Source organism: Scatophagus argus, chromosome 6 (genome assembly GCF_020382885.2).
Source record: "Scatophagus argus isolate fScaArg1 chromosome 6, fScaArg1.pri, whole genome shotgun sequence".
In the NCBI taxonomy this organism is placed as follows: domain Eukaryota; kingdom Metazoa; phylum Chordata; class Actinopteri; family Scatophagidae; genus Scatophagus; species Scatophagus argus.
The window spans coordinates 20,675,116-20,700,418 of record NC_058498.1 but is presented as its reverse complement, the minus strand read 5'-3'; the positions used below and the strand labels follow the sequence as shown (position 1 = coordinate 20,700,418).

Sequence of the window (25,303 nt, the reverse complement as noted above, 5' to 3'; positions counted from 1 at the left end):
CTTCATAATCATACTGTTGTGGCAAATGTTAGCCAACACGACCCAAACGCACGTCTCATATTGAGAATTTGCATGTTGGAGTTATCTCAGTCCATACTACTCGGTGTAGCTGGGAAGAACTGTAAGTTACCTACACTGGATGTCACACACACCAGCTGTAAACACAGGGAGCTTATGTTAAGACAACATGCATTAATTTGGTACCAAAAGCAGAAACTGGACTGGGATCTCATCATTTTATTTATAGTTAAGACTTAAGAAGAACAACATGTGTTCCCAAATATCATTAGTTCACTGAAGTCAGAAAAATAAGTTCTCAGGTTTCTTGTCGTCAAAGAGAAATTCTCTTATCTCTATTTATATGCACTAAACTTCAAATAAATGGATAAACAGAGTATAGTTGTAGCTGTACAATGAATCTAAATCAAAAGGTCAACATTTTGGGAAGTTTATTAACTTTTTTGTCAGCGTTAGAAGGCTGACACCACTCATGTCTGTACAGTAAACATGAAGCTATAGCCAGCAACAGCAACCTGTTAGCTTAGCTTAGCACAAAGACTGGAGAAAGGGAGAAACAACTAGCCTGGCTCATTTTGAAGGTAACAAAATTAACTAATACCATTCTGCCTAAAATAGTCTGGCCCATGACCCCCTGTTTTTTTGTGTGTGTTGTGTGTGTGTAGGGGGGGCGTGCTATAGTGTGTTAGCTCGCTTTACATGAACTAGCCTAACCATTTCCCCCTATTTCAAGTCTCTGTGCTAAGCTAAGGTTGACTTCTGACTGTCACTTCATATTTAGCTTCAGAGTTAACAGACGAGCATTTGATTTATCACCTAACTCTTATTGCACAAACTCAATCTTTTATGTATTAAAAAAAATCAAGGCATTGAACATTAACAGGACAAAATGGCTCTATAGTTTATATTCGATAATACAGGAACTAAAGTTTACAAACTACTTGTGAGATACTAAATTTACAAAATAACCCATACATTATCTGTGTGTTGGTGATTTATGAGGCCAATTCACCTCATCATTCTGTTTAAGTCCTAACCATTTCGACTGGTATTTGAGGTCAATATTTGGAGTGACTTAGCCCAGACACACTATTTTGTCAACTCTGTTGATGCAGGTAGAGGGCAACTACACCTCTGTGTGCTCATGCTCAAGCACTTCCTTTATCATTGGTAGCGATAACATTTCTCATGTCTCATTTCACAAAATCTGATTCACAAATGTCAGATATTCACTGGTTCCAGCTTCTCCAAGTGAGGACTCATAGCTGTTCTTTCTTATGTTTAAAAGTTAACTTAGTCTTTGGATGGATTTTAGACTACTGATTGGATAAAACAAGGAATTAAAAAAATACCAGCTTGGGCTGTGATGGACCTTTTTTAAAAATTTTTCTGAAATTTTAGAAACTTAAGAACTCATCAGATTCATCAATGGATGATCATAACTGCCAGCTACAGCCATACATCAGTGACTGCATCAGATAATTTCATATTTATCAGTAGACAATACAGAATTTTTGCAAAGGATTGCAAATTATGATCAAAGACCGACTGTTTATTTTGCAGTGCTAAAATTGCTAATTGACTGTATTAGAGTGTCAGTTTTTAAAGTTTGGGGAAATCAGCATTAAATCATAAGAAACACATAGTTAGTATAAAAACCCTTCTTTCCCCACATTATTACTGTGAAAACCAAACCAGTACAGAGAAAAAGATCTAGATAAGATACGCAGGTGCTATTTGTAACAGTCACAGGATGTTCTGCACTGAGGAGCAGTCCCACTAAAAAGGAACAAAGCTCAGCATTGTAGCTATTTACATGCTCACATTCTTCAGTCCTGTTACTCTACCCATGATAGGCTGTGGTGGTTGAAAGGGTATTTCATTCACTGTCCTCTGTGCTCCTCACATCCTCATCTCCTCCACACAGATGCTTTTGTGTGAAACGAAGAACATGCTCACAAACATACCACACACTGGTCTATTTGCAGCTTCAGATGGATAATGCACACTGAGCAGAGAACTTTTTTCTGATTTATGAACTATTCAAGTTTGGTGAGTATGGCCTCATTTCAGCATCTAGATGGGGTGTGATTACAGAAGAAGATAAAACGAGGATCGGAGAGGGCTGCCAGCCTTTTCTTCCCCATTATTCTATTTTTTTTTTCAACTCTAGCTGAACATACAGTGTCACATGTTCAAAAGTGCAGACTGAATCTTGCATTAGGACTTTTTGTCCTTGTATCCTGCATAAAGGTTCCCCTCCTGTTTGCGCAGAGGAAACAATCAGTAAAACTGAATCACAGTATAAGCACAGAGATAGTTCATCTCTGGACGCACTGGATGACATATGTCTGCTGGAGAACATACTCCAGCTCTATAATGAGGATGAAATGCTCCTTGAACTCTGCTCCCAGGTCAGAAGGGATTTCAGAGTCACTCTGAACCCTCCCTTCTTGTCTGCTCCCATATCTCCACTTAGTCTTATCTCTGAAGCACTGGACCCTCTGTCAGCAGGATGTAGAGAGAGCTTGAGGGTGAGTGAGGTGGTCTGGGGATCAGGTCTGGGTCGGTTGACATTGCAAGCAAAAAGATGGGAGGGTCAGATGTGATCCTCGATGGGGAAAACCAGTCGTGTTCCACGGCTCAGCAACTCCTGCTCACGGGAGTCCAGCTCACGTTCCAGTGCCTCCTCTGAGGTACTGCCACTCCTTTTGCCATTCACACTCCAGCTCGACCCTCCGGCTGCATCACCCCCGCCCCCTGACGCCCCGTTGGCTGTGATGGCAGTGTCACCAAACATGAAGGTCAGGTCACCCTCATTACAGAGGTCAGAGTCGTTTTCCCTCAGCTGCTCGTGGTTCTGAAAACGCATCCACAGAGGAACATGAGGGGAGGAATGGAGAACAAAGGGGTGACACTCACAAATGTAGGACACACAGAGTGAGTACATGTGGTGGGAACAGGTGAACAGACTGACATTAACAGTACAAAGGCTCATAAGGGGCACTGTGGATTTACAAAAGAAAGGGAGGAGGAGATGTTCACTTAGTGGCCTGTGCTGCAGCAACTGCATTAAAGTGAAATTAATACAAAAAACCTCAGGAAGCCACAGGCTGCATAATAACACGCATACCAACCCAATACTGGACCAATGCACTTAAATAGTACTAACAGTTGTGAACTGAACCTTTCCGAATTGTTCAAAAAGTTAGACACCTAAGTTAAAAGCACTGGCAATGCAAACAATGCACCGTGGGAAGTGATGAAAAAGCTGTAAACTGTGGTGTGAGGTTCTCACAGTTCTAATTGACTTGCTGACAATCAATAGTCTGCCCATGTCCCCAGGGAGAACCTGATGAGTCAAAGTCAGGTCAACAAAGATTACTCAAATGAAGGGATTAAAAAAAAGGGAAAAAAGACATTACATAACCCCTCCTCTCTAACAATTAACTCAGAGGGGAAAAGATGGAAAAAAATTCCTATTAAATCCATCAGACATTTATTGTAGTTCAAAATAGTACGACTACTTCCTGATTAAAATAGTGACACAAATGTTTAAAGAGGAACAAGTAAAAATACACACATCTAGATTCATTATGAATGAACATCAAGAATCCAAAGTAAGAAATGTGAAGAAATAAAGAAAGGGAGGGAATGGTAGAATACATCAGTGATAGTAAATCTAAAACAAGAATCTTTTAAAAGCAATTTTAAAGATATGTCTGGTGCTGTTCTACATCATTCTTAATGTAAACAAACCTCTTTGAGTTGATCCCACATACACCATCCTACTTCCAGTGGTACCACTAGATCACCAAATGTGTATTAATCTGCAGCTGAAAATAAATCTACAAACGCGAATGTATTCTTGCTTTAGGAATTATTTCGTCTTTTTAGAAAACAACATTATGTTAGAGTGAGCCAGTTTTGTCTCTACGTGTGATTTGTTGACATGAAGAAAAATACAGCATATTGCATAATCTAAATTCTTTCAGCAGTCTTTCTCAGTCTTTTCATTTATAGTACACAATACAATTAAACAGAATTGTTAAAACGGTCTCATTTAAAAAAAAAACTAACTGGACAAAAAGTATGAAATCACACCATGGTTTCATGGGAACCCACATTCCGTGGAGCCTTTCTTTCCCTCCCCATTTCATAATATCCATAACCAAAGAGGCATCAGATGAGGAGCTTTATTTAATCCAGACCATTTTGGCAACACAGAGCCCTGCATGATCCTGATCATATGAAGAGCCACCACTGGCAAATGAACAGCAGCAAACCAGGAGAGGAAATTTTTTATGGATGCAAAGCTGAAGACAGAACTAAACAGAATTTCACAGAATTAAATTGTAATAGCAAACAGTCTATGTCTAATATGCAGTAAAGAAATGCAATTTAGATTTTGTAATCCAACGATGACTGCTCTTTGGGTTAGAGAAGGTTAAGTGTAATGGTCAAAAGACTCCACATGAAAGTATTTCACATGAAATGAAAAGGGAGAATTTACCAACATGAACTCAAGTTTGACTATCCGGTCAATGGCTGTCTCTGTGTTTAAAATATTGGAGCGCACTCAGTGCAATGACTTTCAGAACAGTGATCATCTTTGAGGTGGTGCTGAAAAGAGCCTTTTGTGCTCTTTGAATGAAAACAGGCTTCTTGACTGTCCATTTTCTCTGTGCTTTGTTTGTTTGCAGGCAGGCACTGAGAATACTGACAGTATTACAATTCTGCTGAGAAAAAAACCTTCAGTATTACCAGAGAGCCTTCCTGAGGCACTGGGCTTGGAGTTGAACGAAGAAAAGCAAAGAAAAACTAACCACATTCAAGTGATTTGACAGAATGTTGTGGTTATAGCTAATGAAACAGGCCTAACTAAAATCAAGCATTTTAATTTTCTCACATTTTCTAACAGTCTCAAAACAAGGCCTAAAGGTGTTTTTAAGTATCTCTGCCTGTAGATTTTTTTCTGTATACATTTATCTGTCATCTCCGTGGGTGTTTAAGGAAAAATGAGACATTTTTGAAAATATGCAATTCATTTTTATTCTGAGAGTTTGGTGAGAAGATACTGATCTCATGTTTGTATGAAGCTACAGCCAGCAACTGGTTAGCTTAGCTTGGCATAAAGACTGAAAAGAGAGGGAAGTAGCCAGTCTAGCTGTGTCCAAAATCCATCAGCACTTTTTCCATCAATCATCAATTTTCCATCAATCCATCCATTTTCCATACTGCTTCTCCATACAGGGTCGCGAGGGGCTGCAGCCTATCACAGCTGACTATGGAGGCAGGCTACATCCTGGACTGGTCGCCAGTCAATCACAGCTGACACACAAAGACAGACACACTCACACACATACCTAGGGGCAATGAAGAGTAGTCAATTAAGTAGTATGTGGGAGGAAGCCAGAGTACCCAGAGAAAACCCACTCAGGCACAGGGAGAACATGCAAAGACATTCAAACCCGGAACCCTCTTGCTGTGAGGCGACATTGCTAACCACTGCACCACCATGCCGTCCACATGATGGATGAATTAAAAAAACACGATAAACTAATTAATAAATTAGTTTCAGAGGTGCTGGAATTTGTTAACACTGGACAGAACCTGTTTCCAGTCTTTGTGCTAAGCTAACTGTTTGCTAGCTGTAGCTTCATACTGCACATGACATGAGTGATCAATCTTTTCATCTACCTCTCAGTAAGAAAAACAGGTGCATTTCTCAAAATGTCCAACTATTCCTTAAAATCACAAAGTGCAGAAAATAGATTTTCTGCTCCTTCCACAGTGCAAACATACAGTTTTCATGGATCGCTGGTTATGTCGGTGTGTCACTGTGGATTTGCTGTGTGCATGCTGTGTTTTTGTGCATGTAGTCGCTCACCTCATAAGCCTGAGGGCTGGTCAGACAGCTCGCCAGTGGTCCACAGTAGGCAGGCAGAGTGGAGGTGAGGGGTGGACCACTGTGTGTCAGAATGGGCTTAAGGTAACTGCGGCGTTATTAAGGAAAAATGAGCCAAAGAGGTCTACAGATGTCAGCAGTGAGCAAAGACTGATCGAAGTACATTTACAGATGCAGAGTGCAGTTAATAATAATAATAATAAAGTTAATAATAAGTTAATATCCCAAATTTGTAAAACTTTTATGGTACCCTTGATAAAGGTTTTATAAACTGTAAATAATTCCTTTATTTTAGGCACTTTCTATTAAACACATTTCTAGTCTATTTTACACATTTCTGTCTTTTTTGTTATTTCTGTTTTGCCTCAACCGGAAGACTTTGATGTACATGACTTGAAAATGTGCCTTGTTTGCACTTGTAATGTGTTCAGTAAAGGGGAAATATTCCTGGATTTAAAATTAAATCATTTATCATTTATGTATTTATTATAGATCAGTTGTCAGCCATTAATTAGAAAAGAAAACGTTTGGATTCCTTTGGTTTGGTTTAAAAAAAACAGATGAAAAGTCAAGCATGACACATGCTTTTTTCAAGTCTGCAATAAATGTTAATAAATCGTTTATGAATGGATTTTGGTCCAGATGATGTGCGGCCTCTTTTCAAGAGGTACTGATACGGTAAGTGATCTAACTATTTATCATTGGGCCTTGGGCCATTGTCAGAGAGGATTTTCCTCAACCTGGCAACCCAAAGGCATTGAGCTAGTTAAAGTGTTACACTACACAATGTTTGTAAATGAAGCTATACAGCAAGTGAAACTCAACTATCTAATAAGTTTGGAGAAATTAATTCAAACAGCAAACAGTTAAAACTGTCTCCTTTGATGAAAACAGTTAATCATTTTCTACAGTAACCAACCCGCCATAAATAATGAATTATGGCTTAATAACGCTGCGGGTGTCTGCCAGCAGGATATGTTTTAAGTTTAAATCTGAAAGGGATTCAGCTGAGCGGAGAGATATTTTGCGATGCTTAGCAGCTGTGCAGCACAGAGCGAACCAGCGGGCTCCTCTGCAATTTTTTTGTAATCAGCCAGGCTGTATTGCACTGTAGGAAAAATCCCCCGATCAGCTGGTCATGTCACCATTCTCTTCAGCAAGAGAGGCAGTCTTATCTCCGTCAGAACATGTACATCTGAACAGGAATCAAAGTCAGTAATCCATTGCGTAGTATACTTCTCAGAAATAAAGTCACTGAAGTCATTGCACCAAAGCCCTGTGTCATGCATGTTTACCTCAGCCTCTGCAGCACTGGAACATGAGAGAAATCCACCCTGCTGGCTTCAGCTGTGTCTAGCACGTGTCACCAGGGAGTGAAACAAAGTAAAACTGTACAACACAGCTGCTCTGCTCAAAAGCAGCTACACAGTCAGTCACCTGGGGAGGCGGTTGTTGAGCACAGAGGGTATGGGGTAAGTGGGAGTATCAGCTGCTAAACACATTTCCATGAGTATGGGCATTTTATGGATTTGTGTACATAATTCTGATCCCATATCACAAGATGAGCCAACAAAGACACCAAGTGTGATCGTAATTTTGATGGCTTATACAGTGTACCAAGGGAAAGACTGCCTGGAGACCTGACCACAAGCAGCTGTGCTAACTGAAACAATCAATTACTTTGTAGCCTTAAAGCAAGTGGTAAACACAGGCTTTCTTTGGTTGTGTAAAGCAGAACACAGAAAGGATACTTGTGATCAAAGGTGTACCACAGTCTGAAGAGCCACGCACTCTCCTGTTTGGTTTTACTTTGACCTTCAGCCTGGGTGCCATCCTGTAGATACACATGATACAAAATAAGTCAAGATTTGCTGTGTAAAAAATTACCGGAGGTAATGTTGTTATTAGGTTAAAATGATCCTGGAAATTCTCATGCAGCTAATTGGATTCCTCAAACTCATTTCAAGGATCGATTTGTCAACTGCAGATGAAGTAACAAGAAAAAATGGTTGAATAACAGCAAGCTCTTATAAGCTAATATTTTAAATACAGGCAATATGAGAGTTGAAATCTTGACCAGCAGCAATCATATGATGATACGTGCTGATGATACAACTGCAGTTATATGAGGGAGGTGTTTGGCAAAGAGTACCAGCATGTCCTGTGGCAAACTCACGGACATGACTTTTATTGTATGTGTTTTATACAGTTAGTTATTATGAGTAAATGCAGTTAGATGACACTTGCATGTTTGTTTTGGTTCTTGCCGAAGGAGGTGCATGCTGTACTGGTACTGTACAGACAATCCAAGTATATACAGTATATACAGTCTGAATTCATGATTAAAGTTAAAAATGACACCTCTACATCATGATCTCACAGATAAATGTTATGTTTTCTGTCTCCGTTTGACTGAAACTTTAGGTTGAATTTAGTGTGATTTCTTATCTTTATATAATTTAATTATATCAACACATTTCATAATAGCTCTAAAAAAATTACTCATCTGTATCTAAAAAACAAGTTCATATATGGGGTTTTCAACCTTAAAAGTCTTGGCCCTACAGATCAAGTGATCAGCATATCTACAACACATTCTAGCTCCATGGTGACCTGCACTCCTTCCCTGACGTTTTTTGGGGGGAGTGGAGGGGCAGTGCAGCTTAACAGGGTAGACAAAAACCATCATCATAAGTAAGAAAATAAAGAAAATTGAGCTAAAGCATATTGAAGAGCACACCTATAGTGCTATTTTGCTCCTACTATTTCATTCAGCAAAATTCACCTCCTTTACTCCTCTACTCTACCCTATTAACGTGTCTTAGGATGTGCTGACTGTGCTCCGTGTCAAAATAAAATTGCAGAAGCAAAACCGTTTCAGCAGTGAAATACATGAGTGGTCAGTGATATCCTCACCCCCTGTAAGACCTGGAAGCTGTCTCCACCAGACTGCTGGTCTTGATCTGGGTCCACACCAACCCTGAAAAACAGGAAGAAAGAAGAAAGGAAAATATTAACACTTCATGAAATAGTAAGTTAAATGTGAAGTAACTAAACACTATGACAAATGTGGTTCTTATTTGGTTAGATGCCATTCAGCAGTATTTGTCAGCCTAGTTCCTACTTGTGGATTCTGACCTTCTTTCTTAATGCAGTTTGAGTTTGACATTTGCTTTGTAGATCTTGAAGACTGTTGTCTTCAACATGGAAATAATCCCGTATCTTCATGTCTTTATATCTTTGTAACTACAGCACCTGCAGAATGCAGATTTGTTCACTTTGTGGCAATGCTATGCGTCAGATGTTGCTTTAGAAGTGCACACATCAAAGTGCTGACTGCTAGACAGTTTAGTGGCCGAAAAATGCTGCAAATTAGCATGTAGCCAAACCACACTCAGAGAAACTCTACATTATATTAAAAAAAAACACACCAAATTAAAAAAACCACACATTTTGTTTTATCCAGTGTAAAGTACACAAGGGGGAGATTTGGTATAGCTAATAACTTTTTGGCCCGTGGCTCAAAACATGAAACCACAGACTTACAAGCAAGCTAGGTTTTCGCCGAAACCACAAGTCACTGTTAAGTCATCTCCTGCCCTCAGAACAGAGCGACACTTCAGCATGCAAGATCACATGACTGAAACTGCAGCCGGAACTGACATTCTGGGAGAGCCACTAATTCACTTTCTAGCTGAGAAGTAGATGATAAGATAGACATCACTATTGTCTCTACACTTAATACGAAGCTATAGCCACTTAGCCTACATCACAAGCTGCTGAAAAACAGTAAATGCTAATGCTAACTAACACTAGCCGAGAGCAGTGCCAATCCAACACTGAGCAAGAATGGAAATAAGATTTGGATTTCGTAAAATGGTGCACGCTTCCTGTACAGCAGCAGATGTGTTCAGTATTCGTAGCTGGAGATGAATAATTTCCCTGTGGTGTCTCTTACCAACAGAGAAGGATTAAACTGAACACAAGCAGATTTCAAAGGGGCACTTTTAATTCACATAAGCTCTGGAGCAGTTGAGTCTAATCCTTGTGGATGGAGGCCAAAGCAGAGATGTGTAGCCTTTCATGGTTATATCTGAAACTGACACTGTACAGCCCGTGTTGTGTGTGTTTATCTTTTGAATTTCCATGGCTGCTACACAGAAGAAATATCCATTCTAAGTGAACAAGAAACAGCTTTTTTCTCTTGAAAAGGAGCAGGTCATAGGTATCCAACTGCTTCTGAGGACTTTCGCCCCTCTCAACTACAAACATTCATTCACTCAGAGGTTCTTCAGGGGGTGGACATTGCATGGAGGTGAAAGAATCTGCAAAAACAAAGAGCTGCAAAGCCTGCTGGTTCTCCATCAGGAAGGATCCGTGAGATTAGGGCATAATTGCTGTGGGGGTGCAGAAAAGAGGCCCAGCACGGTGCATGTTTCCTCTGATAAGAAACAGTACACACCCGTCACACGTGTTCATATGCACACATTCGTATGTAACAGAGTTCCACTGATGTCCCAAACTATCAAGACACAGCTCTCAGTTTCACCCGTGCCTTCCTCTTCTCCTTTTCAAATGAGTTCACACATATTTGCTTCTTCTGGGTAACAGGGTGTGAAATATTTGTTATTTACACTGCTGTGTGAAACACTGGTGGACAGTCCACAGAAACACAACAAAGAAACAGACAAAGGTTTTCACATCACCCAGAGGGAGCCTTGAATAAAGCACTTGGCCTTGCTACAGTAACTCCTCAAGCAGCAGTACCTCCACCACAGCCAGACTGGTGTGTGACACAGTAAAGCATTTGCTCAGTGGTATTTGAAGATTTTGCTTCGCAAAAATCAAATCTATGTTATTTTATCTCAACTTCTGAATAATATTTTATAAGTTCTTAGAAGTCTCAACTTTTCCCATAGCCCCTTAAAGGTACCCAGCAATCCCCTTCATCAGAAATACAGAAGTAAAAAGTTGAAAGAAACACATGAGCCAACCACACACTTTCCCAACACCAGTTACTGTCAAAGAGTTTGCACACATCCAAATACAGCACCTGGAGTACGCCCACTTTCCATGCTGACGTCGCTCTTTCTGCAATGTTTTGCTGTCACATCACAGGCACAAACACACACACACACACACACACACACACACACACTCAGTATTGAGCATATTAAAGTATTAGGTAATATATTTGGCTTATTTTTACTGTGTGTAAAAATAACCACATTCACATTTAACAAAAACATAGCCTATAGAATTGTGAGGATCAACATGTGTGGCACGATCAGCGTAGAGTGAGACATAGATGAGAGTTTCAACAGATAACAGATCAGACCACTCAGTGTTTTAAAAACTGTAATTGGCAACAGGCTCAGCTAAATGCGATTCTCTGATTTGGGGACGTGCACTAATCCTTGAACTTGGCACAGAGGCTCAGCAGATGTTCAGGCCTGCATGTAAAAATAAAAATAAAATAGAATCACTGCCTCATGGTTGTATGCCTCCGTGCAGCAGTCAAATTAGTATTCACATGCTTGCTGAAAGCTGAAAGCTGAATCTAGGTAGAACTCAAAGAAGCCACGAATTCTAAAACACGGCTTCTTCACGCACATCTTCATCCTGTTCCATCTCCATGATTGGTTGCCTAAAAAAAGAGTGACAGTCATGACCCCAGCACCCTTCTAAAAAGTATAAATGTTTTCAAACCTGCCCACCAAATTCTAATCAATTCATCCATGAGTGGGTGGACATCCAACCATCCATTTTCCATACCGCTTATCCGTCAGGGTCACGGAGGGGCTGGAGCCTATCCCAGCTGACTACAGGTGAGAGGCGGGGTACACCCTGGACTGGTCGCCAGTCAATCGCAGGGCCGACACACAAAGACATACAACATACAACCACACACTCACACCGAGGGGCAATGTGGAGTAGCCAGGGAGAACATGTAAACTCCACACAGAAGGGCCCAGACCGGGATTCAAACCTGGAACTCTCTTGCTATGAGGCGACAGTGCTAACCACTGCACCACCGTGCTGCCCAGTTCATGGATATTTCCCTCCCTGGATATTGAGTTGACATGTATGGGACAGACAGACAGATGGACAGCCAAAACACATAACTCTTCCTGCCACAGCCATCGCTGACTTAGAGCCGTGAAATCTCCAAATGAAATAACTGCAACATTTCAATGGATGATTTAACTGCTTTCAGGACCGACATGTGAATAACAGTTTCTCTGCTCTCATCTCTAAAGTCCAGATGAAGCAGCATTTCGTGACTATCTCGCTTTCTATCTGACATACAGCATTTCACAGTGAGACAGCATAAGTGTTTAGAACCTATCAGTGGGCGGACTTTGACTTGAGTGTTGAAAGGGGACGTGTCATAAAAAACATGGAGAGTTTCAGTGATTCAGAGATGGATGCCAGCTTCCATAATAGAGGAATACTTGCCTCCTTCAATACATTTATCAACTCTGTTAGGGAGCAGGCAGACATAACCCATGAGCTATCTTTTTAACATCTTCACTTACGTCAGCTTCATGCTTCAACTGCTGAGTTTCAGCTGCAAGCACACTTCAGTTTTCTTCTGTTCAGTTTTCTATAGTTTATCCAGTAAAGTTCTACCAATACCCAAATGACGTTTATACAGCAAAATTGACCCCAAAACACTCATTATACAAAAACACCTGAATTGAAACAAACTCAGCAAACATTACTACAAGCACATGATACTACAACTGCAAATAAAATTTTTGGCCTCTGAGCTGATGGTTTAATAGCTCTTCCCTACCTAGACATGATAACACAAGGATCCCTTTCTCTCTCCATGGCTGCACTGCAGGGCCTCTGTAATAATCTGCATGTCTGCCTGCTTACAAACCAGCCATCAAAACCCTATAAAAGAAACAGTAGCGTCTCCACTCACACCAGACATCTGTTAACCCAGCACCACTCCTCCATCACATACTACTCGCCAACCTCACTGCCTCACCCGAACTGCTTCCTCTTTGACTCCCCAGCCAGAGTTTACTGTGTTATAATAATAGTAAATAAGGCCTTACAAATGTAATATTCATTATTAAATGCAGAGGATCAAATACTCTATACCCCACAGAATACTCAGTATAATGTACAGTCATGTATTTTTCATTTCCTGACTTCTCACCGAGGCTTTCGACAATCACATACATAAGATATATACAAATACACACATATACAGAGGATGATACCAGGATCACGGCTGGTATCAGCCTGCCATGCACCACATGTCCCACAGTTACCATGGCGATGAGTACATGGGGGAGATTTTGGCAATGCTCTAAACCTCCACTAAACACAATAGCTCCTGCTCACTCTGAAGAGGCATTACCCATATTAAACAGAGCCTGTTCACCCAGGCTGCCTCTGGTGCTGTCACACACATCACCAGGCCGTAATCCGCTTTGTCATGACAAACAGAAGCTCCCAGTGCATCATGGTCAGGCAAAAAGTGAGACCAGGCACTGAACAGACATATAGCCATGCAAGCAAAATGCTAACCAGTCCTACCGCTGATTACATCTTCAGCAGGGACAGCTTGTGGTGCGGCAGCTTGGTGAATGGAATGATCTTGCTTTTAAGAGTTGGCATTAAAACTGAGTGAAGCTAGAGTACTTCTCTCTCTACTACTGGTGGAAAATGCCAGAATTTCTTCAAAGATGCAACAAAAGTCTCTGTGATTTAAAAGCTCTGGATGGAAAAGCATTAGAGAGTCAGGAACAAGGGAGAACTCTGGCCCCATCTCCTGGACAATACCACCAGAAAGCACAAGATACACTGAATCATGTCAGCTACAGAAAACAGTAAATCTATTAACATTAACTTTAGCAGGATACTTCAAGCTTGGATTTTCATTTCATGATTGCATTAGCTACTGCCTCATTTTGTTATAGGGAAGTAATTTAATTACCAAGATGTCATGTCATTTTTACCATTTGAGAAATTATCTATAGGGAATAAAAACTATTTGGTATAGTTTTGAATATTTTCTTTTACAATTGGAACATTTTTAGTTGTGAAGGCTTCTAGATTTATCCAAATGCAGAGGAGATGCTGAGAAGTACGGCACAAAATTGTCACCTGATATGTAGCCAGGACAGCATGGGTGTCGTCCCACCACCAAACACCCAGACAGTGAAGAAGACAATGAGCAGCGTGGTGGTGAACATCATTTGGCGGGCGTAGGTGGCCGTGTCTCGAATGGCCAAGGCAAACGCCATCGCCCCCCGCAGACCTGGAGAGAGTCACGTTACAGTGGCAATGATTAGTCAACTATAGAATGTTTAGCAAATTATATTTTTTTAGAATAGATTTTTTCTAAATGTTTTCAATTTTCAATTCAAACATCCCCTTGTTTCACCTTTTCAATTTATGACAGTAAATTGAATATCTTAAGGTTTTAGACTGTTTATCAAGCAAACTGAAGACGTTACCACGGCCCTGAGAAACTTAATTTTTATATTTTATCGTCAAACAATTAATTAGTTAATTGAGAATGAGATTGAGAACAGCAGATTGAGATTGAGAACAGCAGATTGATCAGTAACAAAAATAATAAATAATAAAAAAGTCATAGCGGCTTTTCCGTACCAGCAAACATCATCATATGCTGAAAGTTTCCCTTGATCTTGTGCCTCCTGCCGAGGTTGAGCAGGAAGGACAGCGGGTAAATGTTGAAAGCTCTTCCGATGAATATGGCGATCTGATGGTTAGGTCAAGAAGTCTTTCACTGAACAGTCTAACTCTGGAGACATTCAGGGAGTGGGGCGCACTGACTAAAATAACATAGTGAAGCAGTAAAACATTTCTTAGCATGATCTGATACTACACACAAATCCTCCACAACAGACATCATCTGTGACCCAGTTCTACAGCTGTGAAAAAAATTAATTCTATCAAAGTGTCAGACGAAATGAAAACTGAAAAATGCATGATTGCTGTGCCTCTAAAGGATACAAAGGCCCCTATGATGAAGATAGGGCTGAAAATGTGATTCTGAAAGGTGAACAGAGCCAGCCCCATGTAGGAGAAGATGAAATTCTCAGCCAGGAAGTGAAGGACCTCAAAGAGCTGCATGAAAAATATAACAATCATCAGGAATTCTGTTTAAAAATGTATCAATACACATCAAGCAAAAATACACAGAATGAGCTTTAAACTGCTCAGGTTCAGTGAGGGAGTTTAAATACAAAGCTTTCCACACCGCACTGCTTAAAAAACTACTCTCCCTGGTTGTCTAAGCTAAGTGCCTCATATACTCCCTCAAAATCCAGAAAAGCTTTGGGAGTTGTTTTTTTCATTGCTCTCCCAGGCTGCCATGATGATTACAGAGCTGACTGCAACTATGAGAGGGAGGCACAGGACAAGGGCAAACACGATCACATCGAGACACATGAACGTGTGCAAAGTACGTTAGCCTTGCCATTGTAATAAGCATGTGTAGCTTTCTTTGCAACCACATAACAAGAGCCTGCCAGGACACGGATCCAGAATGTGTCACGCTGTGTGCTGTTTACATGCTAATCTGTCCTCAAGACTGAACTCCTTCCCTGAAACTAAACAGTTGCATCAGGAGGGATGTCCTCAGACAACCCCGATTAAGGTCACAGCAGGCTGATCACTGAGCCATCTGGCACAGGGGCCATGCACCCTGTTCATACTGTCAGAGGGTTCAGAACAGTCCAAAATAAAATGGGGCTGCATGTGCAGGAAGCAGTCAGATGTTACCTGCTTGGTGCGTTTTGTGGACTCTTCAGAGAGGTTGTTGTAGGTATAGTGAGCCTGTGTGATGCCACAGAACAGCACGGCCACAACGCCTGCAGAACAAAACACACACGCATGAATAAAGTGAAACACACGCAAAGTTAAATAATTTGGCTATGCAACTGGCAAGTCATCTAGAAACATTGTAACTAAATATCAGCTATTCAGTTCTCTCATTGTTATGTGTGTACTATGCTAATGCGCTATCTGTACATTTCATCTGCTGTATAATTTGTATTTAAGTCCCTGTCACATTTCATTTGTATTAGCAGGTTCAGTTCTCTGAGGAAGGCTTGCCAGCACTTTGTTTAAACTGCTTATGATTAGCAGAAACATTAACATAACAAAAACAATACAATGGAGTGGTGAATTACATGTGGAAAAATATTTTAAAAACATGTAACGACTACAGGTTCTTTTGAAAGACTACATTTTCTGTTTAAAAGGAGGACTGTGAGAGTATTTAACAGGCAGGAAAAGTGTAATGAAAGATGTATTTGAGCTGCATTATGGGAAATGCAGAATCCTGCCTTTTTCAGAGCAAAAACTGACGATATCATGGCCACTGGTGTTTCAGTTTTGATCATTCTTTTCTTAATCTGCCTTTTATGAGTCTGCCAACATCAGAGAATGCAATGAACCTTTAATGTCCAGTCATAACACACTAACATATTGTTAGGAAAGGTTCTTCAGAGGCACAAAATCGTCAATTTATTATAAACAAAGTGTGGGAAAATGATGGAACAGCTGAATGGTCATGTCGATAACGGCCAGACCAACAAAGCTAATATTTTTTGTCATTTGCCACCTTTTGGATATGAAATAAATTGCCTCACTTTACACTGAACCTTCAGAGAAAATCTTTCATTAAGGTCAGATAGAAGTCTGGTAGATGCTGAATATGTAGGTTTCTGTTACCAGCCGGACCACAGCTGTCTAGTGCTTACTTCCCAAACTGTAACCGATTCCTTCACACTCACATGCTGATTCAGCTCACCTGTGAACCCGCAGGCTTCGGCCAGCAGGAAGGTGCTCCAGGACATGAGGAAGAAGAGGGCCGTCTCCAGCAGCGGGAAATAGTGCAGCTTGGTGAACTTGGTTACGTGGGAGTTGAGTTAAAGACAACATTGTTTTGGATCTTTTACTAGTCACAACAGCCTTACTAACCCAGTTAACTAAAATCAATCTGGACTTCAGAGAAAGGATATGAGAGCGGTGACTACTCCTGTGGCGGCACCCATCACAAAGGAGCCGCTGAAAATACCCAGGAAAACCCCCACTGACTTGAAAAATGCTGAGGCATCAAACATGTGTGTGTTTGCTCCACTGGGCTGGTAAGCCACAATAGACCTGAAATAAACATTAAAAAAGGTGTGTTGGGTATTTTCAGTATTTCCAATGATCCAACGATCCTGTCTTATATTGGCTTATTGATGATTTGTTTATTTGTTTGCAAAACAGAGTAAAACAACTGGTTATAAAAATGTCTAATAGTAGGTGATGGGTAATCTTCCAGCAGGGGGAGGCAGAGTGCTGTCTGTTTGTCAAGGGAAGCAGCAATGCAAACACTGCTCACAAGGAGGTGGAAAAAGCTCAAAAGCCAAGCAGAGGGAGACTTTTATCTTACATAAAAGCATGGAAAAGGCAGAAGAGTTTGACTTACGATGAAAGCACTATGGCCACTGCATCATTCATAACACTTTCTCCAAACAGCAGAGCGTAGAGATCCCCATCTGCGTGGAGCTCATTAAAGATAGCCAACACTGTCACTACACACAGAGACGGACAAAACGTTCAAAACAGCATTTAATTTCACATTCACAGCCATAAACTGCAGCAACACATAACCCTGGGGAACATGTGCTGGTGTAATACCTGGGTCTGTGGCAGAGATAACGGCACCAAAGAAAAGGCAGTCAGTGTAGTAGAACTTGTCAGTCAGCTGTCCGACCACTTGCATCAGTTTGACCACACCGTACATCAGGTTCCTGGAGATGGAGAACAAAAGGTACAGTATGTTCTGACCAAAACTGCCCGTCACACAAGGTCACGACAGCAGAATACGATAAACTGACATCACATGAACAGAAGGTGGACACTCACCCAATAACAAAACATGAGATGGCAGTGCCGAGAAACGCATAGGTTATGATGGAGCCCAGATTCCTGAAGAAGTGTCTCTGGAAAAGGAAAAAGAAGAATAAGATGAAGAAAGAAAAGTAAACAAGACGGTAAAAACACACAACTTGTATACAAGTTGAACAAAGGTGCATAAAGTTAGCATTTCTGCTCCATAACCAGAAACCGTCCATTTTTACACTAAACATATTTAATTCTGACAAGACGAATATTTTTTTAATTGATTTGGGACGGTAAAGGTTCAGGGCACGTGAGTAACTCCCTGTCGAACAGGACTCAAAACACAAACACACATTCAGCTGTTTGGCCGGTTGTAAAACAAACAAGGAGCACAACACTAATGCTGTGCAGGTCACTTCCATAACTGAGTTCAGTAAAACAAAAAAAAAAAAAAAAAGAAGAAGAAGAAAAGAGAAATGCTGATTAAGGTTTCTCCAGGAAACAAGCTTTTTCCTTAGTGACTGACAGGGGGGGATTTTTGTGTAAACATCAGAGAATCAAGAAAAATGGAAGACCAAATATTGTGACAGTTATGTTCAGGATATACATGACAGATCCCCTGTGGCTGAACAGTCAGAAGGAACACAGTTAATTATGTTGTGTGTGTTTTGCTTCAGGGACCCAAATTAGCTGATTATCTAAAACAACAGAGGCACACAAAGGTCAGAGCCACACATTCAGTCTTTCTCTGTTTGTCTCTAAAGCTGTTAACATTGTAACATTTAAAGAAATAGCCTAACGTGACTCCACGCTTCCTGCTTCCTGAGGCCTGTTGTCTGACTCAGCAAATTCCATCTTGCACTAGAAAAACTAAAAATCCTGTCATTTTACCCTTTTACAGGAACTATAAACTGTCACAGAGGAACTTGTTTGAAAGAACCAACTCAATGCATCTTACGCTTGAAAATGAGACAGCACAGAATGAAGTCAGCAGCGAACAGTACAACATTAACCCACAATTTTCATAATTGGTGAAGCCTTGAAGTTATTTACTGAGCTTTGTTGATATTCTGTAAATTGGACACCTTTGGGTTTGGGACTGCTGGTCTGACAAAAACAATTAGACTCTTCATCCTGCGCTTTGAGAAATTCCAACAGGCATTTATTGGTATTTTTTATATTTTACAGACTAAAATATTGACACTGATCATTAGCTGTGGCTCTAGAGCACATACGAGACTAAAGCTTAGCCCCACCTACGCCCTACATACTAATTCTAAGCAGGCTTTTAATGCATTGTATTCAGACTGGAAAAGTGGCAAAAGCATACTAAGACTAAAAGACTAAGTGTGGTCAGTTTTTTAGCATACAGTTGATGGACATTATTCTGCCACAATGCATTGCACAAATGCACAAGGGTGCGGCTCACAGCTGGGGGAAAACATTAAATAACTTGTGTGTGGTGACGAAAAAGCTAAAAGCTAGAAAGAGCTTGGAAAACAACAACACAAGAACAGAATTTTAAGACTTTTTGTATTCTGCTTGCAAAATGTAACTGGCAGCGACATTTAGATTGTTGCATATTGCAATTAGCATAGAAACCGTTGGTATATAAAATTGAGTGTATTGATTTTTTGTAAACTCACGGTTAAAATCACATACCATGAGAATCAGTGTGGAGTATTAAAACAAAACCTCCTCCCTGAAACCCTTGGTCAGATCCTTAGAAGATGCTCTGCACAGCAGTAAAGCACAAGCACATTTGCCCTCATTCATTTGATGTCTCTGATATCATCTCTCACTGTGTGAGTGGAAAGGCTGAGGTGCACAATGCACAATGACAACATGCATGAGCTATCGCCAGCTGCTTTAACACATCGACAATTCATACATAAAAAGTCTGCTGAAGCTGAACTTCTCATACCAGTAAATATGGTGATAGAATAATAATTCAAAGTGCAGAGCCACTCCAAGGATTTCACAGACAAAACAAATCTGTTGCTCTGCCACAGTCAGAAGCAGCAACTACCCTGTTGTTGGTGGTAGACTTTTTTTTTTCAGCAGAGAGGAAACAAAAGACATCTGCTCTGGACTTCCCCTCTAAAGATCCACTCATGTTCAGTGAACATGGCTCTCATTGTGGCCAAAGAGGGGTTTTCTCAGCTAACCATCTGTCCAATGAGACAGCAGTTTGTGGCAGCACATGTGACCACCTGAGCCACACAACACGCAAATTCAGCTTTGAAACTGTCGCAAGTATGTGTATAAGAATACTTTGACCTTAATTGTAACACTCATGATGATCCCATGTTCTTTGTTCATGTAAATCAATAAATACATTTTTAAAAAAGCATAAAAAAAAGAAACTGTCGCAAGTGCTTTACATGAAACTTCTCACCTTCTTCAGACTGTAGCCAGCGTGGAAAATAATTGGAGGCAGCAAAATGTTGAAGAATACTTCAGGGTCAAATGTTACCTGGAAAAGATTAGACATTATAAAGAATTAATGGGCTAAATTTGGTAAATGCATACATGAAGTACTGATGCTTTTTTTTCCTGACTGCTACCTTTCGCAGCATATCATTCTGCTCCACATTGTGAATCTCTTTGGAGTTTATCTCCCCTTTGAGGGTGTACTCAAAGAACTTGCCGCTGACATTAAGCAGCAGGGTGCTGACAGGTCCTTCCTTCAGCGAGCAGCTTGGGGGTGTCTTGTTGTGGTAGCTGGTGGCAGGGATGCCATACCGCAGAATCACACCTACCAGCAAACCTGAAGAAACCAGAAGAGGAAACAATGAGAGACCAAAAAAAAAAACGCATGTGAGGTGTATAGTTTTTACATTTTCTTACATGGTCTTTTCAATCAATCAGCCCATGAAAGTGGGGACAAGAACCAACCAAAGATAAATGCCACCAAAATCACATTCCAGGTGCTTCTGCTTCACAAGCCCCCAGGATCAGGCAGTGACACACAGAAAGCAGCAGTGCAAAGGAAGAAAAATGAGGAGATGGTGCACAGGGAACTAAAGCCAGGAAGAGTGGAATGAGGCAGGCAGTTAGAAGACATAAATCCTCTGATCAGACAGCAGTTATCTGCAGGAGACATGGCAGAGCAAAGCTGCCAGCACTACACTCACTCTTCTTTCCAGAGGGTTAACCTCGTACATCACACCTTGGCTTTGGTCTAAACACACACAGACACACACACACAGCGACAGTTTTGCAACTGTCTGTCACTGAATAATCGTTGAGAATTAAACCGCCTGTTGTCTCAATTTCTTGCAAAATATATCTGAGTGACAGAGTTCAAAAAATAGGTTCTTTCCACCTGTGGGGAAGTTGGGTGCTTTCACACTAGGAAGTACCATTGATTTGTCTTGATTACCATGCTACAATAAAGAACTAAATCTACCTTCTCAGGTTTCCTGTAAAGTCTGCTCTTTACATAGCAAATCAATACTGTACATACATACATGATTTCTACCTGGCAGCACCTTTACACTGATGACAGCCCAAAAAATACAATCAGTGTCCTGTAACACAGTGTAAGTTTTACCTTCATCATATCAAACAGAATTGACAGAGATAATGATAAGTTTATACTATGTGCCCATAAGGCCTCATGTTAATTATCATCCCACCCGTAGAAAATTACAGTAAATTTCAGCAGCAATATTGTTAGTTTCTGTATTTCACCTACTGGCTCAAATTTGTGAAGTTGGAAAATGAAACCACAAAGGCAGCCTAAGAGGAACAATGTCAAAGCACAGTTTACTTTTAAAGCATGGCATTAAAAAACAAGTCAAAGTCTGTCTTTTTCATGTGAGATTTCTGGTTAATAAGTGACACCGCTAACTGATTGGGATCATTGCCACAAGCTATGGAGAAAAACAAAACACAGATGTGGTAACTTTTTTTTTGCAGACTGCTGTGTATTTCATTTCTTGCCAACCTTTAGCTAGTGGGAAAGTAAAATGAACTCTGCTGATTTATCAACTGAACATTTGCAGTTTGGTTATGGAGCATTTTAGTCCAATCTGTGAATATTCTGTGTTTGTAGATGATCCAGTTGGAATAAACACAAACTCAGCAGCACAGAAACACATCCAGACCCCAGCTGATAACAGCCTTTCCACTGATGATGAATGTGATGAACTCTGCATTCATTAACCTTCATTTTCTGATTCTGAAGCCTTTAACAACCCAACACCAAGGTAACCTCTGTTTTGGGTATTTAGTGATTATGTTGGTCAGATCTTCATGTAGTCACTGCCCTGTAAAATTAATTCTCAGTGGTATCATAGAAGATAAAACAATTGGTTGCAGTACACATCAAGGTCACTGTGATCTAATTTAATCTATAAAAAACAACATTGTCTAAGTGCCCTCAGATGTGTCAGGGCGCTGATTCCCAGTCAGTCCGAGATGGAGCTGCACATGCAGCAGCCTAGTGGAGAGCTGAGACAAGCCTGAGCAACTGACAGCACCTTCTAGAAATGACACTGGCCCAGCCAATTAGGAGCAATGTGAGCTGGTGGAAACGCAGAGGCGCGTCAGTGCATTCGTTCAGACTTTAATCATCTCTGTATCTTCATCTTTATCCTCCCATCGGCTCTGTGCAGCCGCTGCACAACCAGCAGGGAGACTGAATCATGCAAAGCCCGCGGGAAGGTGGTGGTGTTAGCTGCGAAGGAGATTGTGTCTATATGTGTGTGTGTGTGTGTGTATGTGTTTGTGCATTCAACGTATAATCCTATAAACCTCACCGTAAATCATTGCCAGTCCGGTTTCGTGAAGGAAACGGACCCGCCTGTGCTTGAAGAGCCATATGGTGAGGATCGTTAAGGTCAGCAGTAAAATGAATGTCAGCAAATTAACGCTGTCCTGTCGGTGACTTTCCTCAGCTTCCTTCTCTGTGACAAGTTCTTCCATTGCGTCGTCCTCCGCCTTCAGTCCTGACACCGCGTTCAGTAATATCCAAGCGGGCAGCATCGTGCCCAGCGCGGCGAAGGCTCCGCTCCGCTTCCACCGTCGGCGAGCGTCCATGGTGCAGGATGCTGCTGCTGCTGCTGCTGCTGACAGCACGCCGCCTCTATGCCATGTCACTGCTGGGAGACAGGCACAGCTGAGGCGAGTGGGAAAATTGTCCAGTGCTCTTACACCGTAGATCAGCGAGTTCAACCTTTTAAAGGCACAATGCGCGGTGCAACAAAAAAAAGGGCGACGAAGCCGCTCCGGAGTGAGACTGCACTGTCCTTGTGGAAGAGATCAGATCACACTGTCTCCCACCACCAGGTCGGCTGATTACAAGCTACTGAGTCATTGTCCTGGGATTCTGGTGAATATACAGTTCAGCGCCCCGTCCTCCTCACAACAGGAAATCCACATGGGCTGTGCTTCGCCGTCAAAAGTCAGCCTTTTGCAACTAAAGTAGAAGTTAAGATCCCATTTAGATAATGTGGCCTTGGTAATGCAAAGGGGTGAGAGGTGGGAGGTTACCAGGGGACAACAGCTGGAGGAGGGTCCAAGATGGAACCGCTGATTCGTTTTAAGGGGAATTTAAAAGCTGCACTAGTATTTTCGTTTTAACAATGGATCAAATGACTGTGGGTAATGTGTACGGTGTTGTGCTGATGAACCCGCAGAGATCAAGATGTGGCACTGAAAAATTAACCAGGCATTAAAAATAGTTTCATTTTATTTTTATATGTCTTCCTATTTTGTTGAGTCTACTGAATTTTTTTTATGTTTGACTTTTTCTGTGACAGTTTTTTTCAATTTTTTTTTTAAAATCCTGTCAGTATTTTTTAGCGCCAGTGGTTTTCAGTTTCAGCTCTCATTAAAGCTCTGGTGTGGAAAGGAGGGTTCTGATGAGAGGGGAAAAGAGGGTGTGATCTACAAATCTGCATACTAATGACAAAGGTCACCTAAAATACAACTTCCATGACTTCACATAAAACTCTTGGGAGTTTCAGGTGAAGTAGGTCAAGTACACACTAAGTATGTTGATTCAGTTTCTTTCTGCCATTGTTCATTAGCTATATTGACGGATGACATTAACTTATGTTTGAACTTCTCTCAGAGGACTTCTGCCAAACCAGCTAAAACTGAACTTTAATCCCCACCTGGCTGAAAAAACAACAGCAGAGAGAAACACATTTGTGGCTTGGGAGTTCCAGGTGAAATCCTGAAGGCTGTGTGATGTTGGAACTTTTCGTCAGTGCTAAATACTTGTTGCCAACACTGCCAACTTTTCTTCAAATACATGTTTTGATGCCTATGTTTTCAGTCCATGCTTTCAGTGCTGTTTTTTCTGGTATTTTATTTTTGGCTTTAATAGCCTCCCAAATGGCCAAAAGCAATCAGTTAATGCGGGTTTAATTATTTTAGTTAATATTGTAGGCTACTCACATTGTGCGTATCATTAAATAAAGACGTATTTAAAGATGTAACTTTATGAGAAACTGAATTAGAGGTGACGGGGTGCACACATCAACCACAGAGAGAGTGTTAATCCAGCCATGCCTTGTGCCATCATGTGCAATAACAGAGGTGTTGCAGGTTCCATGCTCATTTAATGGCCGTGCCTCTCAAATTGATTCAACATTGCTCCATGCATGATGAAAATGCATTTCGTTTGGAAGCCAATAAGTGACCACATTCAGCAAATGCTGTTTTATTTTTTGTCAGCACAATAACTGGCAGAACAAGCTGTTGATGGAGTAAAGGAAGTCTGGTAAAATGTTCGTAAGACTTTAATAATTGTGTGTCTGCTTTTCCAGTAATTTCAGATCTACCTCCACCAATGGGCTCTTTTGCTTTGTCACCCAGCAATTATTTTGCATCACACTGTATAAAATTACATACTCAAATGCTTCATTATCAGACACCATCTACTCCGTAAATTCACTAGAATAGCATTTTGCATTTGAAGAATACATTCAAAAGTTCATGTAGTTACACAGGATGAAAATGGGATGTACAGGAAGGTCAGGGAGGCATGATGGGGGATTACCTATTATTAGAGTGGCCTACTGGCTTAAGTTGCAGGCTAATCTGATGTCTGCTTGGACATGGTTACATGTTGTTTGTGGTTTGTTGTCCATGTCTGTGTTCCTTTTAACACTTACACTACATAAACTATAAGTATATAAACCTGGATGGTGTGTAAAACAACGCACGTTCCCATTATTTTTGCATAATTTGATTTGATACTTCGCTGTCCGATATCATTTTATATAAGGTGGCCCAATATGCTCCAGCTAGTAGCCTAAACTCGCAAAAGCAACTATTTGTGGGAAAGACTACACCCAGAGAGGTGTGACCAATGTGGGGATAGCGGTGCGTTAACTATAGTCTGGTAAATTCAGCCGTTTAATTTTACCTGGGTGATCCTCTTTACTGTCCGTTGGTGGAAGTGGTCAGGACGGGGTCAATCTAATTTGAAAACACCCTACTTTTTAACGTGCGACGTGTAAGTGCATTTTG

The 25,303-nt window shown here is 40.9% G+C and overlaps 1 protein-coding gene across 2 annotated transcripts; it reads right to left on the bottom strand.

The window, feature by feature from the left end:
* Positions 1-653: 653 nt before the first annotated feature.
* On the bottom strand, positions 654-23,356 carry slc9a7 (solute carrier family 9 member 7). 2 transcript variants are annotated; one of them, XM_046391290.1, is made up of 17 exons: positions 22,582-23,356; positions 20,383-20,585; positions 20,214-20,291; positions 17,840-17,916; positions 17,612-17,724; positions 17,400-17,505; positions 16,945-17,086; positions 16,734-16,839; positions 15,701-15,789; positions 14,930-15,043; positions 14,564-14,675; positions 14,054-14,207; positions 10,980-11,030; positions 8,843-8,906; positions 7,678-7,760; positions 5,909-6,014; positions 654-2,878 (listed from the first exon to the last, which is right to left on the bottom strand). In XM_046391290.1, the coding sequence occupies exons 1-17, from the start codon at positions 22,859-22,861 to the stop codon at positions 2,618-2,620; spliced, it is 2,139 nt and encodes a 712-aa protein (XP_046247246.1). In that variant the 5' UTR covers positions 22,862-23,356; the 3' UTR covers positions 654-2,617. The 2 variants fall into 2 exon arrangements, with proteins under 2 accessions (XP_046247246.1, XP_046247247.1); XM_046391291.1 differs by lacking the exon at positions 10,980-11,030 and having other exon boundaries at positions 22,582-23,346.
* Positions 23,357-25,303: the final 1,947 nt, after the last annotated feature.